General features: G+C 46.1%; 1 protein-coding gene across 4 annotated transcripts in view; it reads left to right on the top strand.

Annotated features, from left to right (window-relative positions):
• Positions 1-20,651, top strand: part of LOC146817800 (heat shock factor protein 2-like) — a 204,184-nt gene that overhangs the window by 135,862 nt on the left and 47,671 nt on the right. For 2 of the 4 annotated variants that reach the window (XM_085611274.1, XM_085611271.1), the window contains one exon: positions 18,965-19,102. In XM_085611274.1, coding sequence (XP_085467400.1) covers positions 18,965-19,102 — 138 coding nt within the window. Of the gene's footprint in view, positions 1-18,928; positions 19,103-20,651 lie in introns of all 4 variants that reach the window. The other 2 variants (XM_085611270.1, XM_085611272.1) reach the window with 1 other exon arrangement.

Genomic DNA, 20,651 nt, shown 5'->3' with positions numbered 1-20,651 from the left:
ACGTCCCACAAGATGACCTTTACCCTTCCAGGCCATCTCCACCGGAAGACTCATTAGGTTTCCCCACCTACTTAAGAGGGCGGCACATTATCACGGGGTAGAGCTACACACTGACCCAGTAGAGGAGGATTTCCTCCTCGACACCTTTGATACCGCACATAGGTCTACCTCCATACTACCTATGCTCAAGGGGGTGATAAAACATGCGCCAGATGTTTTTAAGGACCCAGTCAGGGCTAGGGTCATTAACCCACGCATAGAAAAAAAGTACAAAGCTGCCCCCACAGATCCTGCCTATATCAAAGGGCCAGCGCCACTAGATTCCCTAGTGGTTTCCACTGCACGTAAGAGGTCAAACTCCCAGGCGTCAGGCGAAGCACCACCACCTGACAAAGAGTCAAAGCTACTGGACGCGTCAGGAAAGCGCACTGCGTCACAGGCAGCTAATATATGGCGTATCGCCAACACCCAAGCGCTATTGGCCAGATACGATAGGGCGCATTATGATGGATTAGAAACCATAATGCACCACCTCCCAGAGATCCGCATGAACTCAAAGATGGCCGCACCCTTTTCCCCACCTAACTGCGCCGAGAACGGCCTAGTCGTTGAGACGCACGTCAGCATGACGGCCAAACCCAGACCAATGAGAGACCGGCAGGAGGTGACACGGCCGGCTTACCAACAAATGAAAAGGGAAACCAGAGAGCCGGAAGGAGAGAACAAGGAAGAAAGCGACGACGAATCGAAGGGAGAGGCCGACGAGGAGAAGAACGGGAGCAGGAACGCCGAACCGGGCTGGATACTAGTGACCAAAGAAACAACTGTGGCACATATCCAGAGAGAGAAAACTGTTTCCACGCTGTTACACCCAGTAGCCCAAGAGAGGCAAAGGACGCTGAGACGACCTTTGCCACAACTCCGGATGGGCGTGACTTCAGGCAAGTACAATTTTTTCAGTATTTCTCTGTTAAGCATTGGTAGGAGGGAAGGACACGGGGCACCCCCTATGAGAGATAGTCCTGAGTTTCCTCAGGACTAACATGAGTGCTGTCTGGGTAGAACTGGCACTGACACTAAAGCACAAACTATTTGAACATAGTACACAAATTACACAGGTGTGGTGACGGAGTCATCAGAGGGAGCACGGAGACTGAACTGACATCATCTTCTTTATACCAAGGGAAGAGTGACGCCAGAAGAAGACCACTTCCTAGGGTATTCCTATCTAGAGACCAAGGAGAGGGAAGAAGGACGCAAAGACAAGGATCCTGGAGAAAACAGCCTTCCTGACATTACCTCAACCTTGATGCCTTTCTTTGTTGTTAAAGTCTCTTAGAACAAACATGACCAAATAAACCCTCCAAACCATAAAGAGTTTACGTCTGGGAGTTTCTTATCCATGACCACAGCACATTACTCCATGAAAAGAGTGTTCTCTGGGAACAGTTTTTATGGACGGGCTGGGAGGAGAGGGCAACCTCCCAGCCAAAGATTTTTTAAGACCCAGTACCAGGATCCGAGGTAAACGGATATCAAGGAGGTACCTATTACAGGCAACCCTCTGGTTTCTATCCTCAGAGAAGAAGAAATAGTAGACCAGGAGCATCGAGGGCCAGGGGTCAAGGCCAGAGCTCTTCAATAGGTCAAGGTGAGTATGAAGACAAATTCTGGTTCTACCCAAGTAAAAGTTGGGGGAAGGTTGAAATTGTTCGCACAACAATGGAGGTGAATAATGGACGACCCATGGGTAAGTTCAGCTGTAAAAGATTATTTAAAAGATTTGGACACAGAACCATATCAAGAGAAAGAACCAAGAGAGTGATTTTCCAGAAAGATTTAGAAGATATTGTAACACTAGAAGTGCTTCAAATGTTAACATAAAATGTAATAGTGGAAGTACAAGATAACAGGTTGGGTTATATTAGTACCCTTTTTCTGGTGGAAAAAAAGGACAAAGGGTGCAGAGTGCAGACCTGTGATAAATCTGAGAGGGTTAAACCAAATTGTGACATACAGACATTTCAAGATGGAGGGTATGCATCTGTTGAGGGATATGTTGTGGGAAAGGGACTGGATGGTTAAATTAGGTTCGAGGCATGTGGGCTGCTGAATTCATATCTGTGCATAGATCGCCGCCTAGTGTTGGGTCCGGATGTTTGCACGTTGTTGTCCTGGAAGAGTCTTCGAAGTATCCTGGGATAGGTGACTCCTCCCCTGGACTACAGTGCGCATGGGCATCCTCTCCATCCTCAGATTGTTTTTTTCCGCCATTGGGTTCGGATGTGCTTATCTTGACTCAAGTTAGGAAAAACTTTTTACAGGCCAAAAGGCCTTTAGTTCGCGTCGGTACTGTTCCCGATCGGTATCGATAGTTCTTTGTTAGTTTACTCACTTCAAGAACAACTTTTTCGCATCATACCCGACCATCGACCCGACATCGACGATGGAATCGAGGACACCATTCAAGCGGTGTCCTGTATGCAATGCGAAATATCCCCATGTCGACGTCCACCCGGTGTGCAACAAATGCCTTTCACCGGATCACGACGAGTCCACATGTATGGCCTGTGCCCGATTCCGATCCAAGAAGACTCTCCGGAATCGACGAGCAGCGAGACTTGAAGCGCAGCAAGCGGCACCGGCCCCGACCAACATCTTCAGCGCCGAGGACGAAGATGTGGAAGACGTGGAGAACCTACCCTCCAGCCCCGCTTCCGAACACGACTCCGGATCGGAAGACATCGAAGAATGACTTTTTCACAGAGACGAAGCCGACACCGAGGTAGGAGACTACGATGAGGCCTTAGGGGCCGAAGAGAGTAGCTCCGGTGACGAGCAAGGCCTACCCGTACAGACTGAGGATATCCCAGTGCGTCAGTCTATGGCTCCGGTCGAGGGATCGCCTTCGGGCCTTACCCAAGACCTATCCCGCAGTTCTTCGGCCCCGCCCTCTGGCCCGGCCTCGGACATTCAGCGGCAGCCATTACTACCCAAAACGACTGGTTTCCCTTCATCGAAACCGAAAGCCGTATTGGTTCAACAGAAACCGAAACTGAAAGTAACACTGGTCGGATCGAAGCCCACCACACCTTCGACGCCAGCCAAACCCGTCGGCACCGACCGCACCAAACGGGACTTCGGTGCCGAGCTCGCAGCAGCAGACTTCGGCGCCGACACACGGAAAAAGACCATCGGTACCGCCAAATCGTCTCGGCTCTCGGCTCCCGGCACCGAAACAATCGGCTCCGGCCACAAAGGTCAAAATGGCTGCTGCGTCTCACACCGCTTCGAAAGCAGCACCAAAGGCACAATCATCGACGCCGTCGACAGCTACTACCTCTCCTCGACTCGATGACCCAGTGGCGCCGAAGAAGTCCACGCCTGCCTCTACAGAACCGGTCGGCGCCAAAGAACCGTCGGCGTTCCAGGTGCGGCAAGTTGCAGCGTCCTTGCAACGCATCAAAGACAAGGCAGCCCTCCAGGACACGCCAGGCTCCGAGCCGAAAAAAGCTCAAAAAGCTTCTCCGGCACTGGCCAACATCACTTTTGGCCTGCCACCATCCACGGCGCCAAAACTGTTCGAAATCAGAACACGTGTCACCCACACCAGGATCACACCTGCCAAACGCTCTCCTACGGAGACGTCACCATCACACATCATCGATGCCGACACCGGCAGAATGATGCTCCACAAAAGGAGAATAACTTCTGAGCCAGCTTTGGACTCCTACCGGATCCCGCCAAAGAAAAAGCTGCCAGTGGATTCGGAACCAGTTCTTTACGAACCTCTCCATACCTCTTACCAAGATCCACAGTCCTTCTCTCCGACACACTCCGAAACCGACGTTTTGGAGGACTACATGGGTGACCACGTCCCCTATCCCGGCGAGATGGACCCTGAAGGCCAACAGGACCCTGACCAGGCTTGGGATGACCCTGTAGACCCGGGTGCACCTATGGATACACAGGACACGCAGCTATATGGCGCAAAAACGTCTCCCACAGAGGACACTGCCGCATTCAACGCCCTCATTGAACGTGCTGCGGCCAATCATGGTGTGCAACTCCACTCTGACACCATCGAGGACGATTTTCATCATGGATACTTTCGCATCCTCAGAAAGGAATATCAAAACTCTACCCATGTTGAAAGGTGTCCTCAAACCAGCAAAGGACATTTTCAAAGAACCCACCAGGGCAAAAGTAATAAACCCCAGGATCGACAAGAAATATAGGTCGGCGCCTGGGGACCCTACCTACATTAGAGGCCAGTTGCCTCTGGATTCCATAGTAGTCGCGAATGCTCGCAAACGGGCGCACTCGCAGACGACTGGGGATGCTCCTCCCCTGGACAAAGAGTCCAAGGTGCTAGAGACTTCCGGCAAACGGGTTGCAGCCCAAGCAGCTAACATATGGCGTATTGCCAATACTCAGGCGCTCCTAGCTCGCTACGATCGCGCACATTATGACACATTAGAAACCTTACTCCAACATGTCCCTGACCAATACAAAGAGGGAGCAGAGATCCTCATCAGGGAGGGACAACTCCTCACGAACGCATCCATTAAGTATGCACTGGATGCCGCAGATACAGCTGCCAGAGCCATAAACACTAGCGTCATGTTACGACGACACGCATGGTTACGAATCTCCGGATTCAAACCTGAGGTACAAAATAACATCCTCAACCAGCCGGTCAACCCCGACTACTTATTCGGGCCAGAGGTTGACACCACCCTAGAAAAAATAAAAAAGGACACAGACACTGCAAAGTCCATGGGGGCTCTCCAAACGCAGACCTTTCGAAGTGGCTCCTTTCGTCGCCCCGAAAATAGAGGAGCAGGTAGAGGACAGGGGTCACAGCAAACCTACAACAAGGGAAACACACAAAGTTCCTACGATAAAAACACCCGGGGTGGATATCGTGGTTCAAGCACAAAGGGCAGAGGACGCGGATACGGCAACACCAGGTCCTCCCCCAAGAACAAACAGTGGTGCCCTCTCCCTTCCTCCCGACCACATAACACCTGTCGGGGGAAGGCTACAAAGGTTCCTGTCCACGTGGAACTCCATCACCACGGACAGGTGGGTCAAAGATATTGTCAAACACGGTTACTGCCTAGAATTAACCTCAACTCCACCCACAATACCTCCAAAACACCGTCCTATGTCCTCAGAGCACTTAGCGCTCTTACAGCAGGAAGTGCTAAGTATGCTACTAAAAGGCGCAATAGAGGTCGTACCCGTCCACGAGCAAGGTACGGGGGTGTACTCCCTGTACTTTTTAATACCGAAAAAGGACGGGTCACTCAGACCTAAACTAGACCTGAGACCCCTCAACCGCTACATTCTCTCCGAGCATTTCCACATGCTCACCCTACAGCAAGTCCTCCCGCTGCTCAAGCAGGGAGACTTCCTGGCCACACTGGACCTCAAAGATGCGTATTTCCACATACCCATTCACCCCTCACACAGAAAATACCTCAGGTTCACTGTTCAGGGGCAGCACTACCAATTCAAAGTCCTTCCCTTCGGCGTGACAACAGCACCCAGAGTTTTCACAAAGTGCCTAGCTACTGTGGCTGCACATCTACGGAGGCAGCACATACACGTCTACCCTTACCTGGACGACTGGCTTGTTCAAGCAAAGTCAGCCCAGCAATGCGCCAGCCACATGTCCCGCACCATTCACCTCCTTCACAGTCTGGGGTTCTCACTAAATTACCCAAAATCACATCTCCAACCCGCACACGTACAACAGTACCTAGGTGCGACCATAGACACTCTGGCGGCCACAGCTCAGCCAAATTTAGTGAGAATCAACAGCATGCAAATGCTGATTTCCAAGTTCAAACCACAACACTCCCTTCCCGCGCGAGTGTTCATGCAGTTGATAGGCATGATGGCCTCCTGCATTTTCATAGTCCCACACGCGAGACTACATATGCGCCCGCTTCAGGAGTGCTTAGCACGTCAATGGAATCAGGCTCACGGACAACTAAAAGACCTAGTGTTGGTGAGCGGTCGGGCATACAACTCTCTGCATTGGTGGACTCCACAAAACCTTTGCAAGGGCCGACCGTTCCAAGAGCCTGTTCCACAGATAATACTGACAGCGGACGCGTCTCTCCAGGGACGGGGAGCTCATGTACTCAACTACACAGTGCAGGGACTATGGACAACACAACAAAAGAAGATGCACATCAACCTTCTAGAACTGATGGCAATCTTCCTGGCTATGAAAGCATTTAAAGTACACTTGTGCAACAAAGTCGTGTTGATCCGGACGGACAACATGACCGCCATGTACTACATACAGAAGCAGGGAGGAACACACTCTCCACAGTTGTCTCATCTGGCTCAGAGCATGTGGAAGTGGGCCATTCAGAGGAACATGTTCCTCATGGCGGAACACCTCCCCGGCAAGGACAACCAGATGGCGGATCTGCTCAGCAGACACAGCCACCAGATGCACGAGTGGGAGTTACACCCATCAGTACTCCAACCGTACTTCCAGCAATGGGGTCATCCAGAGATAGACCTATTCGCCACAAGCGAAAACGCAAAATGCCAAAGCTTTGCCGTCAGGTTCCCACATCCACAGTCGCAGAGCAATGCGATATGGATGAACTGGTCCGGCAGATTTGCGTACGCTTTTCCCCCAGCACCGTTGATACCGCTGGTGGCTCGCAAACTCAGACAACACTCACTGACACTCGTCCTGGTTGCTCCAACGTGGGCACGCCAGCCATGGTACACCACTTTTCTCGATTTTTCCGTGGTGCCGCATCAAAGGCTGCGGATCAAACCCGCGCATTTGACGCAGAACCATGGAGAGATTCAGCACCCAGATCCGCAACAGCTGAACCTGGCAATCTGGCTCCTGAAGTCCTAGAGTTTGGCTACCTAAACCTGCCACCTGACTGTATGGACATCATTAAGGAAGCTAGAAGACCCACTACCAGAGCTTGCTATGCAGCCAAATGGAAAAGGTTCGTCATTTATTGCAATAATAATGACATTAACCCGCTAGACGCATCCATCCAAAACATAATTTGTTACCTCTTACACCTATACCGATGCAATCTGGCGTACACCTCTATACGTGTCCATTTAACCGCAATATCAGCCTATCTCCAGAACAGGCAGCACCTCTCTTTATTCAGAGTGCCTGCCATCAAAGCATTCTTGGAAGGACTCAAACGAGTAATTCCTCCAAGCCACCCACCGGCTCCAATGTGGAACCTCAACTTGGTCCTCACACGCCTGATGGGTCCACCCTTTGAACCTCTACACTCATGCGAGATTCAATTCCTTACCTGGAAAGTAGCTTTCCTAGTAGCGATCACTTCTTTAAGAAGAGTTAGTGAACTCCAGGCACTAACCGTTCAAGAGCCATTTATACAGGTTCACGCCAACAGGGTCGTACTACGTACCAACCCCAAATTCATGCCCAAGGTGATATCGCAGTTCCATATGAATCAAACTATTGAACTGCCTGTTTTCTTTCAAAACCCACAAACTGTTGCAGAAAGAGCACTCCATACACTAGATGTGAAGAGAGCCCTCATGTACTATATCGACAGGACTAAGATCTTTAGGAAGACTAAACAACTTTTCGTTGCCTTTGCCCCACACCACAAAGGTAACGCTATCTCCAAAGCAGGTATAGCCAGATGGATCGTTAAATGTATTCAAATTTGCTATCAAAAGGCTAAACGCACATTAACGATTCCCCCACGAGCCCACTCAACACGTAAGTTAGGGGCCTCCATGGCTTTCCAGGGAAACATCCCTTTGCATGATATATGTAGAGCAGCCACCTGGTCCACTACACACACATTTACCAAACACTATTGTGTAGATGTGCAATCAAAACAGCAGGCAGCTGTAGGACAGGCTGTTCTCAAAACTCTTTTTCAGACCGCTGCAGCTGGCACTGGTAGCCGCCGCTAATAGGAGGTACTGCTATGTATTCTATGCACAGATATGAATTCAGCAGCCCACATGCCTCGAACTGAATATGCTACTTACCAGTATGCATCTGTTCTTGGCATGTAGGGCTGCTGACATTCATATCGCCCTCCCTCCTCCCCGGCGCCTGTAGCAACTGCAGCTCTCAGAATTACTGTAAGCACGGTCATCACTTTCTGTATCTACTCCATCACTGCCACAATGGCGAAAAACAATCTGAGGATGGAGAGGATGCCCATGCGCACTGTAGTCCAGGGGAGGAGTCACCTATCCCAGGATACTTCGAAGACTCTTCTAGGACAACAACGTGCAAACATCCGGACCCAACACTAGGCGGCGATCTATGCACAGATATGAATGTCAGCAGCCCTACATGCCAAGAACAGATGCATACTGGTAAGTAGCATATTCATTATCAAACACGGTTACTGCCTAGAATTAACCTCAACTCCACCCACAATACCGCCAAAACACCGTCCTATGTCCTCAGAGCACTTAACGCTATTACAGCAGGAAGTGCTAAGTATGCTGCAAAAAGGCGCAATAGAGGTCGTACCCGTCCACGAGCAAGGTACGGGGGTGTACTCCCTGTACTTTTTAATACCGAAAAAGGACGGGTCACTCAGACCTATACTAGACCTGAGACCCCTCAACCGCTACATTCTCTCGGAGCATTTCCACATGCTCACCCTGCAACAAGTCCTCCCACTGCTCAAACAGGGAGACTTCCTAGCCACGCTAGACCTCAAAGATGCGTATTTCCACATACCCATTCACCCATCACACAGGAAATATCTCAGGTTCACTATTCAAGGGCAGCACTACCAATTCAAGGTTCTTCCCTTCGGCGTGACAACAGCGCCCAGAGTTTTCACAAAGTGCCTAGCTACTGTGGCCGCACATTTACGGAGGCAACACATTCATGTCTACCCCTACCTGGACGACTGGCTTGTTCAGGCAAAGTCAGCCCAGCAATGTGCCAGCCACATGTCCCGCACCATTCACCTTCTTCACAGTCTGGGGTTCTCACTAAATTACCCAAAATCCCATCTCCAGCCCGCACACGTACAACAGTACCTAGGTGCGACCATAGACACTCTGGCGGCCACAGCCCAGCCGAATTTAGTGAGAAGCAACAGCATGCAAATGCTGATTTCCAAGTTCAAACCCCAACACTCCCTTCCCGCGCGAGTGTTCATGCAGTTGATAGGCATGATGGCCTCCTGCATTTTCATAGTCCCACACGCGAGACTACATATGCGCCCGCTTCAGGAGTGCTTAGCACGTCAATGGAATCAGGCTCAAGGGCAACTAAAAGACCTAGTGTTGGTGAGCGGTCGGGCATACAACTCTCTGCATTGGTGGAATCCACAAAACCTTTGCAAGGGCCGACCGTTCCAAGAGCCGGTTCCACAAATAATACTGACAGCGGACGCGTCTCTCCAGGGACGGGGAGCTCATGTACTCAACTACACAGTGCAGGGACTATGGACAACACAACAAAAGAAGATGCACATCAACCTTCTAGAACTGATGGCAATCTTCCTGGCTATGAAAGCATTCAAAGTACACTTGTGCAACAAAGTCGTGTTGATCCGGACGGACAACATGACCGCCATGTACTACATACAGAAGCAGGGAGGAACACACTCTCCACAGTTGTCTCATCTGGCTCAGAGCATGTGGAAGTGGGCCATTCAGAGGAACATGTTCCTCATGGCGGAACACCTCCCCGGCAAGGACAACCAGATGGCGGATCTGCTCAGCAGACACAGCCACCAGATGCACGAGTGGGAGTTACACCCATCAGTACTCCAACCGTACTTCCAGCAGTGGGGTCATCCAGAGATAGACCTATTCGCCACAAGCGAAAACGCAAAATGCCAAAGCTTTGCCGCCAGGTTCCCACATCCGCAGTCGCAGGGCAATGCGATATGGATGAACTGGTCCGGCAGATTTGCGTACGCTTTTCCCCTAGCACCATTGATACCGCTGGTGGCACGCAAACTCAGACAACACTCACTGACACTCGTCCTGGTTGCTCCAACGTGGGCACGCCAACCATGGTACACCACCTTTCTCGAACTTTCCGTGGTGCCGCATCAAAGGCTGCGGATCAAACCCGCGCATTTGACGCAGAACCATGGAGAGATTCAGCACCCAGATCCGCAACAGCTGAACCTGGCAATCTGGCTCCTGAAGTCCTAGAGTTTGGCTACCTAAACCTGCCACCTGACTGTATGGACATCATTAAGGAGGCCAGGAGACCCACTACCAGAGCTTGCTATGCAGCCAAATGGAAACGATAAGTCATTTATTGCAAAAATAATGACATTAACCCGCTAGACGCATCCATCCAAAACATAATTTGTTACCTCTTACACCTATACCGATGCAATCTGGCATACACCTCAATACGTGTCCATTTGACCGCAATATCAGCCTATCTCCAGAACAGGCAGCACCTCTCTTTATTCAGAGTGCCGGCCATCAAAGCATTCTTGGAAGGACTCAAACGAATAATTCCTCCAAGCCACCCACCAGCTCCAATGTGGAACCTCAACTTGGTCCTCACACGCCTGATGGGTCCACCCTTCGAACCTCTACACTCATGCGAGATTCAATTCCTCACCTGGAAAGTAGCTTTCCTAGTAGCAATCACTTCTTTAAGGAGAGTTAGTGAACTCCAGGCACTAACCGTTCAAGAGCCATTCATACAGGTTCACGCCAACAGGGTCGTACTACGTACCAACCCCAAATTCATGCCCAAGGTGATATCGCAGTTCCACATGAATCAAACTATTGAACTGCCTGTTTTCTTTCAAAACCCACAAACTGTCGCAGAAAGAGCACTCCATACACTAGATGTAAAGAGAACCCTCATGTACTATATCGACAGGACTAAAGTCTTTAGGAAAACTAAACCACTTTTCGTTGCCTTTGCCCCACACCACAAAGGTAACGCTATCTCCAAAGCAGGTATAGCCAGATGGATCGTTAAATGTATTCAAATTTGCTATCAAAAGGCTAAACGCACATTAACGATTCCCCCACGAGCCCACTCAACACGTAAGTTATGGGCCTCCATGGCTTTCCTGGGAAACATTCCTTTGCATGATATATGTAGAGCAGCCATCTGGTCCACTACACACACATTTACCAAACACTATTGTGTAGATGTGCAATCAAAACAGCAGGCAGCTGTAGGACAGGCTGTTCTCAAAACTCTTTTTCAGACCGCTGCAGCTGGCACTGGTGGCCGCCGCTAATAGGAGGTACTGCTATGTATTCTATGCACAGATATGAATTCAGCAGCCCACATGCCTCGAACTGAATATGCTACTTACCAGTATGCATCTGTTCTTGGCATGTAGGGCTCCTGACATTCATATCGCCCTCCCTCCTCCCCGGTACCTGTAGCAGCTGCAGCTCTCAGAATTACTGTAAGCATGGTCATCACCTTCTGTATCTACTCCATCACTGCCACAATGGCGAAAAACAATCTGAGGATGGAGAGGATGCCCATGCGCACTGTAGTCCAGGGGAGGAGTCACCTATCCCAGGATACTTCGAAGACTCTTCCAGGACAACAACGTGCAAACATCCGGACCCAACACTAGGCGGCGATCTATGCACAGATATGAATGTCAGCAGCCCTACATGCCAAGAACAGATGCATACTGGTAAGTAGCATATTCAATCTCAAAGATGCATACTTCACAATCCCACTTCATGTAAAAAGTCAGAAACTGTTACTTATCATATGGAAGGGACAATTGTACCAATTTCAGTGTTTACTTTTCATCATCCCCATGGTACTTTACAAAGATTTTGAGACCAGTAGTTGGTTAACTGAGAGAGAGAGAGGGGCATATAGTCTATCTAGACAATATTCTGATTATGCATCAGAATACAGAGGAGTTGAAAGAACATCTTCCGATGTTAAAAGATATCTTGATGTCATTAGGATTCATAATCAACAAAGAGAAGTCTGTTGTTATACTGAGTCAGTTATTAGACGTTTTAGGTTTTGTTGTATACACTTTGGAAAGTCAATTGCAGATTCCTATTGGGAAGATGAAGAAAATAAAAGAGGAAATTAAAAAGGTGATTAAAAAGGAGAATTTAAATTTAAGAGATGAAGCATGTGTGATTGGACTGCTGTTATCATCGATCCAAGCAGCGTTCTCTGGTCCCTTACATTACAGGGCTCTACAGAGGCTGAGAGCGGCCTTGACAAAAGGCTTATGGTATGGGGACAGAGTAGTATTAAATATGGAAACAAAGGAAGAATCAGTCTGTTGAATGGAGAATTTGGAAGCATGGAATGAACGTGCAATATTTGGCACAAGACCAGATTTTTTTCTGGAGACAGATGCCAGTATGTCAGAATGAGGGGCAACTTGCTCAGATCAGGAGACAGGTGGGATGTGTTCGAAAGGATGGGACATATCAATTGTCTAGAAATGAGGGCAGGTTTGTTTGCCCTTTGCAGTTTCAAGCAGTTACAAGGCAGGTCAGTTTGGTTATAAGAGGACAATATGACAGCAGTGACATCTGTCAACAATTTAGGGGGGAGCAGATCGAAGAGATTGGCAGACTTTGGAGCACAAGATTGGACTGAGAGCAGAATATTTTCCGGGCATGCACAATATAGTGGCAGATTGGAATTCAAGGAACCTAACATATTTCAGCGATTGGAATCCAGAGGTATGTTATTTCAGGAAAATACCGTTTGTTGGATCCCCTGGATGTGGATCTTTTCGCATCCAGGTTGACCTTCCAGTTACCAAATTATGTCAGTTGGAGACCGGATCCATGTGCGATGGCAGTGGATGCATTTATGCAGGACTGGTCAGGGATGGAAGCATATGTAATTCCCCCTTTCTCAATGATACAGAGAGTCCTGTTACAGTGCAGGAGACAGAGGTGTCGAATTGTCTTAGTGACACCTTTTTGGAGGACTCTGGCATGGTTTCAGACTGCATTGGCATTAGCTATGAAGAACTCCTTTTAATAAGATCCCAAATGGGTTTGTTAAAAAGTTTGGAAGGGAGATAGCATCCGTTAGTTCTGTCTGTTTTGATCGACTTTTTAGTTTGGAAAGTTTCAGGGGATCAGGAAGATTCACAAAACCTTCAGAATCGGCTGCAGGATTATTCAGTAAGTCTTGGGCACCAGGAACTAGGAAGAGATACAAAAGTGTTAGGTTACGTTGGTGCATGGCAAGGGATCTGGAACCCTTGGTGGCTGATGAGATACAAATTCACTAATTTTTTTGCTGAATTGTTTGACAAGGGTATGACTTACAGAACAGTTAATTATTATCATTCTGCGGTGGTGGCAGGACATTCTTTGATTCCAGGTATTTCAGTAGAAAAGAGTCCTGTCATTTGTAGAGTCATGAAAGGGATAAGATTGAGAAGGAATCCCAAACCCAAGTATCAATCCCTCTGGGACGTAGAATTAGTCCTGAATAGTTTCAGAATTGGCCCAGTAATAAGTATCTAGGTACGAGAGAGCTAGCCTGGAAACTAGCAACTTTATTGTGTTTAATATCCTTTAGGCACGTGTCAGATGTGGGGGCATTGGAAGTGACAGACAGATTTTATCAACCAACAGGGGTCTTGTTTAAAATTTTTAAAAGAACGAAAACTACGTCTGCATCTATATTCTATCCAATTTGAGATAATTTACCTACATTTTGTGTCGTTAATGTACTAAAGAGTACGAATGTCGATTGCTGCAGAAAACAAGTGCTGGTTTGGAGCAACTCTTGATTTCGTAGGTTAAACCTTTTTGTGCGGTTACGAATGCAACAATTGCAAGATGGGTGAGACCCGCTTAACAGAGGCGGGTATTGACGTGTCTAAGTTTGCAGCTCACTATGTTAGCAGTGCAATGGCAAGTAAACATTTTATGTCAGAGGGAAGGTTAAATGAAATTATGAAGGCAACAGATTGGTCTAATGCAAATATGATTATGAAGTTCTATTTTAAACCTTTAGACCATGTTTCACACTGCACTTTGAAAAACTTTGAACATGCATAATGCTAGCCTCCTGTCTTGCCATAAAATGTAAATTCTTAAAGGTTCACTTTATAACGAATCGTGATTTTATTAAAGACAGCTAGGCTAGCATTTTTCCACCAGACCATCCCAGATAATATGGAGGAAGTGGGAGTGTTATACTTACTCATATTAATGCTTTATAGAATAATTTCTTTGGTATTGACCAGTATTGCTGGATTTAAAAATTGGAATTTCGCATATACTTATGTTTGTATATTTTTTCGGATCAGTCAGAGGTTGATGTTTTAAGAGTACAGAAGAAGAATATAACTTGGAAAAGATAAACAAAAGAGAAACATCATAGGAGTCATGGGCTTTTATATGGACTTGAGAGTTCTGTTTTACTTTGCGATGTAGTTGTGTTCTACTTTGGAACTTTTAACGGTTCTGCTCAGAAGTGGGAAATAAAAGTTGTATGCATAATGCTAGCCTCATTGTCGTTAATAAAATCGCAAATCTTTATACAGTGAACCTTTATGCATCAACATTTGCACAAACCATAACGATTCTTTACAGTATTAAATAGTCTGCTGTAGTAGGTATATAAACAGGTCTCTTGGGGGTGTTCTCATTGTAATTACAGGTAACAGAATGTGTTTATTTGTCATATTGCTTGACAGTTTAAGCAGTCTCAACAAGCACTGGCTTTCCGTTTCATTGTGATCTATGTCACCTCTTAAATGCCTCTTGAAAGACTGTGTGAGCTACATTTCTTAGGAGCAGAATTTAAAATTGCTTATTTTCAACAGGATTACATCCACAAATTGCATGCAAAGATCCTCCACCTTCTTTATTCCTTACAATCCTGCATTAAAAATTGAAAGTCTATCAAACTTTTGTTATTGTTACTTGCATCCATGCCTTTTTGTTTTTTTAAGTGCTCCACTGTTTCCCTTCTTCCTGCCTCTCTTGCATGCAAGTTTCTATAAATGTCATGCCTATCCATCTTAAGCTCTTTTGGAAACCACAATTTGTTAATTTCGGCAAGCAATTGCTTCTCACATAGCCCCCTCTAATAACCACCGCTGAGTCAATAATGTACCACTGACGTGAATTCATGGAATGAGCATGCAAAACTAAACTCAAAAACCAAAGGAATGACCACTAACTTTAAGCTCCCAGGTAGCGTGCTATTCGCCGTAAAATCGATTTGACGCCTCATCAGGGGTAGTAAGCGCTATATAAATGCAATTTAAATTTTAAACCCAAAAGCAAGCACCTGGCTATGGTGCATCCCAAAGACAAACAGGGAGAGGCTGATACAACTGTGAGGCAGAGTGAGTGGGACACCGTGATCGGACTGCTGGCGCCTCTTGAGAGGCTCATTGACAGGAGACGGCACAGATGCCAAGTGCAGAAGAGGTCAGTGTGTGCACACAACCGGACGCTACCATCGACAGGAGAGCTCAGTGGAAGACCCTGCAAGATCGGCTCTTGCTGGCAGGTGATATATGCTGGGTTTGTTTGTTTGTTTTTTAGAGTTTTATATACCGCGAACTTGACCCGAGGGTAAGCGATATCAGAGCGCTTTACATGAGCACCAGTTACGTCACATGAGGACACAATCATTTTTGTGAGGCACGGGCAGTTTACGTGATTTGCCCAGAATCACAGAATGTTGTGCGTCCTTGCCGAGACTGGAACCCGGTTTCCCAGATTTGAGGACAACCACACTAGCCGTTAGGCCAACTCCTCTCCCCAGGGTGAGAGCCTTGTTTCTCCAGCAGGGACTGAGATTGTTTGCCAGTCTGGAATGCTATTGTATCAGCTGATTGCATGTATGCCAAAAGAGGCCTAATCCTGTCAAAGACCTTACCAACTCTCCCTTCCCCATTCATTATGCTTTGTGGTGTCTGTTGTTTTGGCCCAATGCAAAAGAAGCCTCATGTTGCTTATTCATATACGAGACTAGGCTCAGATTTACCTCCTATGTGACATACTCTGCTGATGGACAAAATAAACTCCTTAGTCAAAGCTTGTGGTACGTGGAATCACCTTCTCTCCCCTGCTCTCATCCCCCACCCCAAAAGACAGCAACAAGAATAGAGCCTAGCTGGTGGTGGTTTGCTCATGCCCCCTGGATTTGATGGGGTTAAGCTCAATCCACAGGGCCTTTCGAATGAGGTTCAAGGCCCAACCATTGTTGTTGGCGTTAGAGGGTCATGCGTACCTCCCTTAAATTGGGATTCCAGGCACACCGCATATACTACCGCCTTGACTCGGGCTTTGGATTCACTGAAGTGATTCACGCATTCATTGCTTTGCCGGATTGGGTTAAGCCCAACCTTTATCCAATGAATTCAATTTCTTTATGTGCAGCCCACTGCGAGTATAAGGAGGCCATCTCCCCTTCTTATCTGATTAGCAGAGGAACCCAACAGCAGTGCCTGCTGCCCCTGATCTAGTATGCTATTGCTATGGAGCTACTTGCAGCTCGGCTGCGACAGCACCACGCTGAATGTGGACTCAAACACACAGTTTGAAGACTCGGGGTCTCAATGTAAGCAGAGAAGTAACCTTTTATATTAAAGAACTTGCGATTCATTTTTCACCAATACTGTGTGAATTCCTTCGATTCTGAGGCCTCTCTGGGTTTGCCATTAACTGTTCCAAATCTGTGATCTTCCCTCTGACCATGGCAATACTGCACTTTAAAAAAGGTTTCCCACTGAGATGGGCTACCTCTGCTGTCAGATACCTGGGGATCTGAGTTAGGGATATGGAGGTGATTTGGCTGGAGAACTGCGGCAGGCTGTTGCATTGTTGGAGGAGCCGCTCTCAGTTTGAGCCAGGCTCTCGCTGTCTATAGCTGGGAGATGAGAGGTTGCTACAATGGTGATTTTACCTAAGTTTCATTAGCTTTGTGAACGAACATCCCCTTTTGACTGATGAAAGGCTTTTTTGATTGAATCAAGTCCATTATGATCGGCTTAACGTGGGCCGGGAAACAGCCTAGACTGGCATCGAAGGTGCTACACTTGCTGTTTGATAAGGGAATAATGTGAGCGCCTGACTTCAAACTATACTAGTATTTTTGTGCGTAGGCTCAATTTGTACATCAAATGTTCTACCAACATTATATCAGACACAGGTGACAGTTAAGGCCGACAGTGCTAATTCTTACTCATTGGGTGCAGTGTTTTTACCCCTCCGGTGCGCCCTAAAGGCGAGATTGACTCTGAAATCTGCGGGGCGTGGAATTGGCTGTGCCTTAGGGCCCAACTGACTTGCGCAAACTGTCACTTGCTCGAAAGTCGGATATTTTCTCTCACAATGAATGTGCAGAATCGTCATAGCTGAGGCGTATGGGGATGAAGATGATGGGGCATCTATATCCCAAAGATAATTTTATTGCTATCCATAACATTCAGGTTGCTATGGAGTGCACTCCACTTGTCTTGTTCTTTTATGAGTGTTTGAGCAGCAGATGCAAAGAAATACACAGCACTTTTCCGCAAGATCCTGAGAGCCTTTACGTGCTGGACTGCATCCTGAGCTTAGCTTTTTCCAGACAAGTGACAACACAGATGTACTCCACTATGCAGGTCAGAGCTCCTGTTATTTGCCTAGAGCTACATTTAAGTGGCAAACTGATCTAAATATCGATATAACAGATGCATGGCACCCATCGTTAAGCCACTGTCTTTTGTCTTTTCTTGTCTTGGTCTTTGTTACAACCATAAAATTATTTGTTCATGGTGTTTTTTCATATATTTAATGGAGTTTGTCAATCTGTATTTTATATGTCATTGTCTTCCTATATTGTGTCTATTATGTCTCAAATTCACTGTCTGTTGTATATACGTTCAATAATGTTTTTAAGAAGATAAGAATAAAACATATGAAATTTTAAATATATCCAGGTATTGACACTGAGTGTATTATATCGTGTTTGTTTTTGATTTGAGGCGTTGATTGTTGTCTGACCTTGATTGCCTTGGGATTTAACCTCAAAAGCACTACTGCCGTGCTCAGACAGGCACGATGTCACCAAACTATAGGCTACAGCTGATACATGTAAAGGTTTTCTACAAACCTTACCTTATGCCCATCAAGCTGCATAAAATGGGTCTAATGAATGATATATGCTGTGTGTGCTGCAGCGCTGGGGATGCAGACGTTATTCATTTGGCCTGGCAGTGCTCAGAAGTTGCAAAGTTCTGGGCCTCGGTGCATGATTGCATTGGGGTGGTAGTGAGAGACATTAAGCCAAAAAGCCCTTTTGTTTCCCTGTTAGCCTATGTTAAGCTGGTCCTTGCTAGTATGCGCAAGCTAGCTGCTGTAATGCTGTTTCTGGAAAAAGGCAGTTGACCATGCAGTGGGGCTCAAAGCCTCCCCTCAGGCAAAAACATTTCATATTGTCAGGAACAATTGGAGGAATACAAGTCTTTGATTCAGGTCAACACCCATCCAAAAGATATCTAGGCTCATTCGGTATGTACCTGCCCTGCGGGTTGAAGACTCTCACGAAGACATCACGATACCCAAATTGAGAAGAGAGTGCTGTACAAGAATATTGAGCATGCTTGAAGCGTCTTCGCATGTAATGCTCTGGTGCCAATGACTGTAATGCTCCTTCAGCCTGATGTGCGCTTTTATGTAAAGATGAAGTGGATTGTGATTTTAACAAATAAATGTGAATTGGGCATAATTTGCCCAAGGGTATTGTGGGAAGGTGAAGGGACCCATGGCGGCACCTTCAAAAGAGTGATCTCATTTACTGTTTTGAGGACAATGTACAAGTTGTATTATTAAAGTGCAATACAAAAAAACAAGACCTTGTCATCTGTCAGAATTAACAAAAACTAGGTGGGCTGTTATTCTCCTATTTATCATGTTTCTAACTTTGGATACTCAAATAATTCCTTTTTTATTTCAGCAAGAGGTTAAAGACCTTTCAATCCAACTCTTGCAGGTCTTCCAGTGAGTCAGAGGATTTGGGTAAAATTCATGCAATTACAAGCTCCACATGTAATAACTTGTCAGCGAACCAGATGCCATCCATTGCCCGAAACCCTCCCTCCAGGCTCGCCTCTGTACAGTTTTTTGACAAGTATGTATTTCTAGTTTTATTAACATTAAATGATTTGATTAACATATCCAATAATCCAATTTTGTTCTGCTATGTTTTTTGGACTATATTTCTGCCATGGTACAGTTTATTTGGCAGCTCGAGCTGATTCTACTATCAAGATAATGACATAGTAGGATAATGACATAGTAGAAAGGGAAAATATATGGGGGATAAGTGCTGGATCTGGAAAAATGATGGATTGTGAGGTTAATGATAAAGAGAAGCCACAGTAAGGAACCATGAACAAAGATGAGATTAAAGAGTGTGTGCTCTGTAGTGAAAGACACAATGGGTAAATGAAAGTAATGATAAAATGTATTCTTCCATATATCTGCTTTTGCAATTTTGTACTCGGCGTTTATTTTTTGGTCTGTGACTGATGTGAAATATGTGGTTGCTAGCGATATTGTTGTCAAAATATTTTTTGTTCCATTCTGTGATTAGAATGGGAGCGAGAAGCAAATTGAAAATGTTGCTTTACGTATTTATGAGTTCGTTTTTATATTGATAACACACACTCTAGGACTGAACAGTATCTGATGCAAAGAGATTCATAAAGAGGGCAGTAACCAACTGAGAAGATTCTCAGAAAAGCGAGCTTCTCAGTAGTTACCTGAAAGCATATACGGAATGAAGTTGTGTCAAGTGAAACAGACCGTGGTTACGCATTCCAGGGCCCAACACTGAAATCATTTGGTTTTGGGAACTGTCAACAGGAGTCAAGTCCTCAGAGCGAAAAGGACAATTAGGGCATTGATGAAGGAGGTCCCAGGTCAGATATTTATGCTCAGAGGCATTTAGTTTGTGGGTTGGCGGTGAGAATTGTACAGTCCACCTTCTCCCTGACTGGCAACCAATGTAGAGTCTGTCTCATTTGGGGGGGGGGGGGGCGCTCCCTTTTTGTCCAGTGCAGAAAATTAGATATCCTCATTTTGGACATGCTGAACTGAGTCAGTTGATTGTTGGGACAATTCATGGAAGTCATGACTATAATCAAGTCTTGAATTAATTAATGTAGAAAAAGCATCTGTTCCAATAGGTTATTCCTAATGTATCATAATTTTTATTTAGGTGAAAAAATACTATGATAAATGTTTCATAAGTGTTTAAATGTGCTCTAAAAGACACTGACCTAAAGTTAGGGTAAACAAAATGTAATCCTACTATGAAGCATATGGAAATGCATAAATAGACCACACTAGTGGACAGTGGAGCATTCAATCAATCAATCAATCAATAGTTCTTTATTCGGTGGTTAAAAACCATCATAAAAGAGTACATTATAATACAATTTTTTTGAAAAGCATTAAATCAATATACAAGAACATTGAATGAGACTATAAGCATAAAATTCATTATCACTGTACAAACATCATAAAAAACCTGATCGCTATTGAAAAATGGGGAATCCTATAAGGTCGTTAACAGAACTATCCTCTAGTTATCCTGAGTCTTAGTGCAAATTTCAGGAAACTGATAACAGAGCATAAGGTTAGTGGGTCACTGGCCCTTTGTAAAAAGATCAGTG

This window comes from Triturus cristatus, chromosome 6 (genome assembly GCF_964204655.1).
Source record: "Triturus cristatus chromosome 6, aTriCri1.1, whole genome shotgun sequence".
In the NCBI taxonomy this organism is placed as follows: domain Eukaryota; kingdom Metazoa; phylum Chordata; class Amphibia; order Caudata; family Salamandridae; genus Triturus; species Triturus cristatus.
Note: the sequence above shows the minus strand (reverse complement) of the source record. Positions and strands in the feature narration are given on the sequence as shown.